The 10,809-nt window shown below is 33.7% G+C and overlaps 1 protein-coding gene across 1 annotated transcript; it reads left to right on the top strand.

Moving 5' to 3' along the window:
- The first annotated feature begins 230 nt into the window (after window positions 1-230).
- On the top strand, window positions 231-4,057 carry LOC142622551 (3-oxoacyl-[acyl-carrier-protein] synthase I, chloroplastic-like). The gene is made up of 8 exons (XM_075796041.1): window positions 231-784; window positions 1,817-2,172; window positions 2,259-2,690; window positions 2,820-2,993; window positions 3,094-3,207; window positions 3,329-3,430; window positions 3,538-3,604; window positions 3,791-4,057. The coding sequence occupies exons 1-8, from the start codon at window positions 619-621 to the stop codon at window positions 3,856-3,858; spliced, it is 1,479 nt and encodes a 492-aa protein (XP_075652156.1). The 5' UTR covers window positions 231-618; the 3' UTR covers window positions 3,859-4,057.
- The last annotated feature ends 6,752 nt before the right edge of the window (window positions 4,058-10,809 follow it).

The following is a 10,809-nucleotide window of genomic DNA, read 5'->3' as shown; positions in this document are numbered from 1 at the left end:
TTCCAATTATAGAAAAATATCTTGAATTTCGTTTTTGTTATACATTAATTTGTAAGATTTAGGCAATAAAATTAATCATAGCTGCAGCATCATTCAAATTTTTGTAACATCTGTTATTATTGTTGATGTGATTTGTTGTGACTGATGTATAATAGAAATAGAGAAATCAATATCTTTGCAGGCAAGTATGCATTCAAATTAGGAAAAATGTTGTAATAAAACAGTTGCGTCTATCCTTTCTCCACCAAACGTAGAGGCAACAAGTTAACAGCCGCAAGAACAGGTTTAGCTCATCAAAGTACACACATGCAATGTCTTGGTCACACTCTCTACGTGGATGTTTGAAGTAGTTAAGAGGTTGAAAGAAAGTGAGGGAAATTCAAAGCCATTGTTTTGCTATCATCGCCAAGGTTTTGTTTCACTGCCTATAAAAATGCATAAAAAGAAGTGGCGGACTTTCCAACCCAAGTTTACCAAAGCCAACAACAACAACGACAACAAAAAAGCTGTGTCTTAATTAGCAGTCTTCACTGAAAACCCAATGCTTTGATCCCAGTTTCTCTATATCTATCACATCTATCCTACCCCTTTTAGCAAAAAAGCAAGAGAGAAAAAAAGATGGCAGGCATTGCAGCTGGTATTTCTTCTTCTAGTGTGCTGCTTAGAGCTAGAGAGTCTGGAAGTAATGGGGCTTCTTTGGTTCAGTATAGTGGGCTTAGGCCAAGTGAAAACATGCCAATTGTTTCAACTAGGCCTAGTGCAAGTTGGTTGATTTCTACTAGAGGTAAGATTCTATGGTTTCCAAGTTTTGAATGTGTTTTTTTTTTTTTTTTTTGGCTTAAAGAGTATAATGTTTGTTAAGTATCAATGTAGTTTACTAAGCATGGAAAACCAAACCTGTAGTGATTTTGGAAGAGATCCATGAGATTATAAAATAGAAGGGGAGCCACTAAAAAGCTAAAAAAGGAATATCTTCCAAACCTACTTTTTAATAAGGCCTAATCTCAATTGGCCATTAGATTTTCTTGAATGTTTGTGACTTTTCAGTCCTATGTTCTTTTTTTCCCCCTTGTACAGTTCCTATCTTCCTATTTATTATGTATTGCTTTTACTGAATTTTGTTAGGTATTTTATTGGTATGAGAGCAGATATAGTTGATATTGGATAATGATCTCTCTTTCGTGAGTTCTACTTCTTTCTATAAACTTTTTGGGTTGCTCTTTAAATGACAATTTAAGGTCTTGTGTACTTGGTAGGTGTTCTTGGTAAAATGTATATCACTCAAACATGAGAATGAAATTCTCTGATGTAAAATGTATCTGATATTGAGAAAAGCCAAAACAATATTTTGGGTTTTACACCTCTTAAATTATGTACCTTGTAGATGAAGTATATCCAATCCCTGTCTATCCTATCTTTCCTTACCTTGTTTGCAATGACAGAAATGGGAGTACCTGGAACTCTCTCCATCATTGTAGCAACATGGAATGAGTATTTCACAATGCCTCATCAAACTAATTGGGGCCAGCAACATCATGCTCTAGCTATATTTTGTTGACTAATTTCCACCCTCACTTTGTCTCCCTAATTGCAACATTTATTAGCCACCGTTTTGGCTGGTGGAATGTTGTTCTTTATAGAAACTGTTTGCAATTTCTAAATGTGCTTATTCTTGATTTATCTTCTTTTAATTCAGCCACTCTTTTGTTTTTTTGTAATGGTTGATTATGTATTATACATGTTTCTTTCAAGCTTGACGTCTAGCAGGGTATTATCTTGGATTATTACTAACTTGTTTTTGATTTCCCATTCTTAGCTCCAAAATGCAGAATAATTAAGGCCCAGGCTTCAACAATTTCAGCTCCCACACGGGAAACAGATCCTAAAAAACGAGTTGTCATAACAGGAATGGGCCTTGTCTCGGTTTTTGGCAATGATATTGATACATTCTATAACAAACTTCTTGAGGGAGAGAGTGGGATTAGCCTAATTGACAGGTTTGATGCTTCAAACTTCTCCGTCCGGTTTGCAGGTCAGATTCGTGATTTTTCTTCCAAAGGCTACATTGATGGGAAGAATGATCGCCGGCTTGATGATTCCTGGAGGTACTGTTTAGTTGGTGGCAAGAGGGCCCTTGAAGATGCCAACCTTGGAACTGAAGTTCTTGAAAAAGTTAGTCATTCTATGAGCAGCACATTGTAGTTTTATCAGCTTGTACATTAAGCATTAAAGATTTTATCATTTTGCATGCCCTGCAGATGGACAGAACAAAAATTGGCGTTCTAGTGGGAACAGGCATGGGAGGCTTAACAGCATTCAGCACTGGAGTGGAAGCTCTAATCCAAAAGGGATATAAGAAAATCACACCATTCTTCATTCCTTATTCTATCACCAACATGGGTTCAGCATTGTTAGCTATAGACACTGGCTTAATGGGACCTAATTACTCCATTTCAACTGCTTGTGCAACTGCAAATTACTGCTTCTTTTCAGCTGCTAATCACATTAGAAAAGGTGAGGCAGAAATCATGGTAGCTGGTGGGACTGAGGCTGCAGTCACGCCTACTGGGGTTGCTGGGTTTATAGCTTGTCGGGCTTTGTCTCAGAGAAATGATGAACCCCAGGCAGCTTCGAGACCATGGGACAAAGATCGTGAAGGTTTTGTCATGGGAGAGGGTGCTGGAGTGCTGGTACTTGTACAATCATACAATGTTCTTTCAATTTAATGCGATTTAGCTCATGTATTTTCTTCCAGTCCTAACAATAGTTTGTCTAAATCTAATACTTCTAACAATACTAATTTTTTGTAAACGAAAAAGGTTATGGAGAGCTTGGAGAGTGCAATGAAAAGAGGAACTAAAATATATGCAGAGTATTTGGGTGGTGCTATAACATGTGATGCTCATCACATGACTGATCCTAGGTCAGATGGCCTTGGAGTTTCATCTTGCATAAAGAAGAGTTTAGAAGATGCTGGAGTTTCTCCTGAAGAGGTAAAACTGCTCATTGACGTCAAGGCTAAAGTATTTCTCAACATCTATAAGGTCAAATACATTCTGATATATATAATCATTTTAAATTTATGATTTGCAGGTGAACTATGTGAATGCTCATGCAACATCTACACTAGCAGGGGATTTGGCTGAGGTCAATGCAATCAAGAAGGTTTTCAAGGACACATCAGAGATAAAGATGAATGGGACTAAGGCAAGAAACCTAAGGACCATTCCATGTGAAACCAATTCAAGTCTTTTAATGAGATCATATTCACCAAATCAAATGGTCTAAAGTGAAAATTAGCAAATTTGTTGTTGTTTCATTGTTTCAGTCAATGATTGGACATGGCCTTGGTGCTGCTGGTGGGTTGGAGGCCATAGCAACTATAAAAGCAATTAACACTAGCTGGTTGCATCCAACTATTAATCAAAATGTACTAAACCTTAGTCCTTGATTTCTCGTATTCATATGCATCATTTTAGCTAATTCCAATGGTTTCTTAATGCATTTCATGTTCATTTATTTTTATTTCTTTTGTAGAACTTGGAGCCTGACGTTACAATCAACACTGTCCCGAACGTAAAGAAGAAGCATGAAGTGAATGTTGGTATGTCAATAAATTTTGTGCGTGTGTTTGTTTTGAGGGGATGTTGATGAATTGCTTTCAATAATACATTGCAACAAGAAGCAGTTTTTCTTTTTCATCACTTTATGTTAATAGTATCTGAATGATGACATAATGGTACATTTATTCTAACATTTTTGACTAATCAAAATTTTCGATTTTCTGCAGCTATCTCGAACTCATTTGGCTTTGGTGGGCACAATTCAGTGGTTGTCTTTGCCCCCTTCACACCCTAAATAAAAATCAACCCCCCCCCCCCCCCCCCCTTTCACCTTTCTATAATTAGAACCATCAATTTTGAGATGTTAAAGTTGTTGGGAGGATAAAAGCGTTTACATGAGTATTGCAATCAAGTGTGCTATAATGAGTCCTGAAGGCAATGTTCCCTTCATCATTGTTTTGATGATTCAGATTTAGTGATTTTTTTCAGTGAATAAAACATTCATGCCAAATTTCTCTTTGTTCTTCTTGTGTATTTGCTAAGAATGGAATTTTGGATTATATTGTTACAGACTCATGTCTACTGGGTATGACTTGTCAGATTCAGGAAAACATGTTTTTGCCTATGGACTGATGGATACAAACCTTTAATGACAATATAGCTAAAATCACAAGGACAGATAAAACAAAATTAGATAAATTGATTTTGTTCATGGATCCAGTTTACCGCTTAGAATTCATGGCATTGAGACCCTTCCTAGCCTTTCTTATGTTGTTCACTGTGTCAAAGGCTCTCAAAAAGATCAGTCAATGAGGGTCCCATCCCAACATAGTGGTGCCTGCTTTCAATTTTCAACAATGTTTCCATGAAATGACACGGCAGATCATAGAATGTGAATTCAAAGTCTTGCCTTCTGTAATTTGACTCAGAAAAAGGATGATTTATGAATCTTGGTTTGACTGACTGTACAAAATATATTTAGTTACATAATTATTTTCTGAATTCTGCCATATTCCATTAGCTAGCCCTACATAACTCTCCACCTTCTATAATTCCGAATTTATCCTACTATTTTTTTTTTTTTTAAATTGATGATACAATTTTAAAGGGGGATATAAGTGAAATATACGGCAAAAACCTTATTCATCACATCAAACCTTAAAAGAATGTATCTATCATGACTGGAGGAAACTCTTTACATATATACACTATAGTACTCTAGAACTAATCAAGTTACAATTCAAATTGTGGGTTCCAGTTAGCACAGCTGATAAAGTCTCTGATGATTGAATAAAAGAAAGCGCTCATCAGGAACAAACGTCATAGGTTGAAACTCTCTCAAAAACAAAAAATTACAATTCAAATTACTTGTAATTACTTCTATAGTCTAGTTTGATCTTCTTCATATATATTTTTTGAATACGGTCGAGTTCAACCTAATAAACACTTAATGTGGGATTCGTTACGCGACCTCGCCACACACATATATACAGTTTAATTCACATAATGCAGGCCTCCGGGTACAATATGTCCATTAAATTGCATCACTGCATATGTCATCCTTTGCTTTTACTCTGTATGGATGGAATATCACATTCTACCAATTGTTTGAGAAAGAATGTTAATCATAGAAGAGAGGATTACATATGATAAGCAGGTTCTACTTTAGCAAGCCAACTTTTGCAATTACTTGCCCACAAAAAGGTTTGTCAAAGAATCACTATGGACGATAATTTTTGGCTGGTTGAGGTGTGCCCTTTGAGGCTCTATTGTAGATCATAGCCTAGAAATAGATTAAAGTAATCCAGCTTTTACACTATCATTAAAGTTAGTAAACCCACTAGGTTGATGCTGATTACTGCTCTGGTGAATATGACCAAGAAGATGGGTAAGCTTGATGTTGACATTAAGGTTCCTATGATAATACGAATGGATTAGGATGTTATTACCTAAATGACTTTTTAATCTTTTTTTTAATCCTAAGCCACATTATAGGGCCTTTAACACTAAAGCATCATGAGCTTTATAATAACTTATTAGTATAATGAAATGTTTAATTGTGGGAATATGCCTTTGGAAGATCCTGAGTTTACTTCAGCAATTCTTTCAAACGTTTTGTAACCATAATGAAGATTTCAGTCTTCAATTTATTAATCATTCAATCCTTGCCTTTTCACTTCTAGTCCAAACCAACTTGATGCAGACTGAAATTTCCATAATGTTACTAACATATATTTATAATATATCATTCTGATTCCCAATCATATAGAATAAACCTCACATTAAAAATAAGAGCTCAAATATTTTTTGAATAATAATTTAGGTATATTTTCATAGAATAATAACTGATGGATACCTTCAGACCACAAATTACAGAAGTTGAAGCATAAAAGGGCTCTTTTTAGGTTCACTGAACTAAAGCCAAAAATTGAAACTGGAGAACAGAAACAGACTGTTTGTTGAAGATGTCATTGCCAAGAATTTTTTTTTTGAAGAAAACAACCAGATGAGTTTTAGGGCTGGATGATGATAGAATATGCTGTACTGAGTGCATAAAAACACGTTTTTGTGATATTAAGAGAAGTGATTTAGCTGATTGTAAGTGGTGGAAAAAAGTGACAGGTTTATGTAAAAGTGACAGATAGTCAGTTACAGTTTACCACATAAGATAATTTTGAGAATAAGTGCAGAATTAGTTGTAGTTCTAGAATAACTCGATCTATCCTCTTTATGACCAATCTGCCTAAGGACACCCAAATCCACACTCATTTTCATAACACGTTTATGTGTCAAACTTGTGATTGTATGTCAATGCTTATACATAGGACCACCATGGGTTCATGGTGAAAAAGTAGATTTGGGTGCACCAATCACAAGCTGACACTTAAGTGTAATATGGATTTGGGTGTGTCTATCAAGAGTTTTCCCTTTGTGACACCTCTTTGAGACCGGAAAAGCCTAAATGGGATAAGGCGGGCCAAGTAACACGGGGCATTTTTTGTGATGCCTATTTTTAGGCTAGTGGATTTCAAGCTTTTGAAAATCCTTATTACACAATCGATCCAACTCTTAGCCTGATTTGGATCTTTGAACACCATAATGCGACATGGTATTAGTGGAGGACCAACAAACCCGACTAAGCTTATCATCAATTGCAGGGGTTGAACAATATTGAATCATATGATTAAAAACTAATAACATTGCAATATCTCTATAAAATGTGTCCATTAACAAAAAGGCTACCACTAGCACTTCCCAACAAATTCTGAAACTAAAACATGCATCAACTGTGTAAAATGATCTTAAGACCCCACAAAGAAAAAAAAAAAAAAAAGTGAAATGAAATCAGATCATGATGATGTTGAGACCTTCAGCATCAGAAACAGAAAAAAAAAAAAAAAAAAAAAAGGACTTGAACGAAATACGAATGTCCCTCATAAAATTTTTCCAACTGGCAATTGGAGATTAATTTTGCATTTAGAAATTGCTTAGAAATTTTCAAAGTAAAAGGTTTATACACCAAATTTTGTGGTGACATTTAAATTGGTCTCTTAACTTTCAAATATTTCAATTTTTTTTATCGATTATTTTAAATTAATAATGTCAGTACGTCCCTTCTACCATGATTCATCACATTTTAACTATTAACCCACCTAAAAACCACGTCTTTTCCACCTTTATTTTATACTGTATCTAAAATGATATCGTTTTTGGTGCATTAACACCAATATTCTAACATATGTAGACAGAATGGACACATTGAGAATGTTGTAATATACTCAATAGTATAAAGTACAAGTCCCTCAAAAAAAAAAAATTTACAAGTTCCAAAAGTTAAATGATCGATTTAAAAAAGGTCCCAAATTAATGGGTATAAATAATATTTTAACCAACATTCATGGAGAACAAAAAGAAAAGGAAAAAAAATCTCAGTATCTTTGTTCCTGCACCCACATCACATTTTATTTTATTTTTTTGTATAAATACTTCCACATCACATTAGTAATGTTTAATGAAGGTGTTCGAATATGCTTAGTGAACAGTTGGTCTTCTAACTTCATAAAAAATAAAAATAAAATTAAATTTTAAAAAAGTTGGGTCTTCTTATTAATTGTCATCAACCTCAATTTGACTGAAGAAAACGAAATTCAGCCATTCTAACGCGGTTCAACAACTAATTATGCTTAACTTCACATTGTTGGTCGGTAATCTAACATTAACCCTACCCCACATCCTCATATATAGAATATAGAGAGAAAATGCCATATTTAATCTCCATATTTAAAAAAAATTAAGTGCTTGTCTTGAATAAAATGTTATTTTCACACAAGTAAGTTGAAGACATTGTTATATATTAATTTCATCGCGTGCTTTTGACAGCAATTGCTAACATCATGCTAATGGCATGGCTCATAAGATCTTATTAATTAGACTTTGATTTTATATAATCTAATATATATATATATATATATATATGCTAATGGCATGGCTCATAAGATCTTATTAATTAGACTTTTATTTTATATAATATATAATATATATATATATATATATATATATATATATATATATATATATATATGGTTACTAAGTATAAAACAAGTATACAGGCCCTTTTGTTTATATAATCTAATATATATATGGTTACTAGGTATATCTATACACACACACACACACACACACACACACACATATATATATATATATATATATATAGATATCAGACTCTCCCTTGGAAAATAATGCAGACCCTTTTGTTTGTTGTGGCATCTGAATTCTGAAATGATAATAGCTAGGGTCCCTATTACCTTCTGAGAAAAGCAGAGGTTGCATGGAAGAGAGGGTCGAATTCAACTATGTCTAGGACCATTGTAGAGCTACTGACTTCTGAGACAGAACTCCATTATTGGTCTTTGCAAAAGGTATCACACAGAGAGAAATAGAGAGAGCTTTGTCGGAAATCGTACATGTCAGATTTGTGAGGACGATGTTTTGTTAGTCGTATCGTATGTGGTATCGTTGTGATTCGATTCTTGTTTGAAGAAAAATTCTAAGACCACCTCAAATGGAACGTGTGCCACATTTTTTCACTTGGTGACGACGAAGTGGTAGAGAAAAGTGATGGATTTATGCAAAAATGATAAGCAGACAGTCACAATTTAACACATAAGATAGTTGTGGCAAAAATTATGGCAGTTTATGTAAAAGCCATTCCCTAACTAGAACCATTCTTGTTTAAAATGGAAGGTCATTCTTTGTCATCTTTTAAAATGAGTTGTAAAGGCCATATAAAGTTTTTGAGGACAAAATATGTTACATAACAAATGCATTCCGTGACAGAAGTTGCCAGTGGTGTTACTAATGAAAGATAGTTTTCAACTTTTTTATAATTGTTGGAGAGGGGATTTTGAATCCTAAACGTCACAGTTAAAAACACCTAAAGATATTAACTAATTAAGCAACAAGACTCTTAATTAGAATTTCTGAACTTAATTTCATTTCTTCTACATAATTAAGAAATGCATTGAAAAAAAAAAAACAAAGATATGCTTATAGATGTCTTCAATGAAAAAATTAGGGATTGCCACAGGTCAAGTTTGGGTGGGTTTTTGTTCCAATCACCACCTAATTTAGAAATTATTAATAATGAGGGAGGGAGATGTTGGGGAGATAAGCATCTTTCAAGATTATGTTATATTAATCACTCATTATTCTCATCATTGTTCAACGCATGACTTTATTCACATGTATACACCTAATAGAAGAGAGAGTGCACTTCACAAATAGATTGCAGCCTCCCATGTCAAGTTTTTGGTCAATCAAAACTATTACCATCCAATATCGGACCAATGAGAATCAAGTTTTATTGCGTGAAATCTAATAACATCTTTCCTTTTCAATAACTCTAATCTTATATAAAATTCTAAATATATGATTCATGATTGTTACATCAAGTGGAACAGAGAAATTTAAACCATAGTTCTTCTTATAAAGAAAATAAGACATTTTTTTCCGAGTTACAAGACTCGTGACATTTATATCAAAACTTATATAATACATAGTAAATAAACAATTCATAACACAGTTACTTTTTTATTATTCTTAATTTAGCAATAAATAATTAAATACTATAGGCCATGACAGTATCAATATTTGACTAACTGTACATCACTACATCGTATTAGTATATATTCGTTTTACATCATTGGTTTTCTTTTGCTTTCACTTTTTTATTTTTAAAATTCCTGAGGCTCTAACTATATTGATTAATCAATTGTTATTACTTATTTACATTTTCCAACCTCTAGAACCTCCGATCTGGAAATCATCTAGCCATCGTGCAATCTACTACGAACATTATTATGTGGTACCCCCCGTTGAACTAATTTATGCACTAAATTCATCAATAATTGGGTTACCACTGGCTAATAGATTTGTAGTAACATGGACTTTGACTAGTTTACTGGTTAGCCTTTCAGCTTGACCAATCTTATGCCATTTATATGACTTTGCTTTTGTGAGTTTTATATTCCAAATCTGAGCAGTTAAATTAGGAGGTATCTTGCGTGTTAAAGAAGTTTTTTCTTCCATTAGATTTTTATTTTTTTAAAAATTTACATATACCTTTCTTTCACGGATTTGACCCGTGTTTATTTTTTTTACTATGTATCATGTATGTGTCGTGTTCAATGCTCTGCGAACACCGAAAACAAGTCAAACTAACTACTAATTCTCTTTGTACACATGCATGGTGTATTATTATCACACATTGAAATTATGAGTTTGATAGAGAATTAATATACTTTTCTTGGAATATTTTTGAAGATATTTTTAAAAATTATATATGTTTAGCAAGTTGTGGCTCAAATTCAATGCTAAAATGACATATTATTACTCTTCATGTAAAGAAGATGGTGTTATTTATGGTTAGGTCCCAGATGAATGTGTCCTTTGTCTAATGGTGAATGTCACATTAAAATTGTGTCCTACCTTCTGCAAAGGAAGTATAATAAAGAAAGGAAGAAGAAGAAGGAAAATGAGGGTCCAGTGGGTCTAAATCTCAACCCTCAAGCTTCATGGAGTAATAACTAGGTCTACATAACCAATAAAAGAAGTCCTAGTCATAAGATCAAACGGCTAACAAAGCATCAAATGAGTTCAAAATAAAGTATAACTTGGGGGACCAAAATCCCACTCAGCTTTCCCTCACATTTATTCGAGCTAATACAATATGCTTACATGGAAG

Source organism: Castanea sativa, chromosome 1 (genome assembly GCF_040712315.1).
Source record: "Castanea sativa cultivar Marrone di Chiusa Pesio chromosome 1, ASM4071231v1".
In the NCBI taxonomy this organism is placed as follows: domain Eukaryota; kingdom Viridiplantae; phylum Streptophyta; class Magnoliopsida; order Fagales; family Fagaceae; genus Castanea; species Castanea sativa.
Note: the sequence above shows the minus strand (reverse complement) of the source record. Positions and strands in the feature narration are given on the sequence as shown.

Excerpts from the sequence above, each read along its gene's own strand:
- LOC142622551 (XM_075796041.1), top strand. The coding sequence starts at position 619 with ATGGCAGGCATTGCAGCTGGTATTTCTTCTTCTAGTGTGCTGCTTAGA. Across the intron at positions 2,173-2,258 it reads GAACTGAAGTTCTTGAAAAA|ATGGACAGAACAAAAATTGG; the intron begins GTTAGTCATTCT and ends CATGCCCTGCAG. Across the intron at positions 3,431-3,537 it reads ATCCAACTATTAATCAAAAT|AACTTGGAGCCTGACGTTAC; the intron begins GTACTAAACCTT and ends TTTCTTTTGTAG.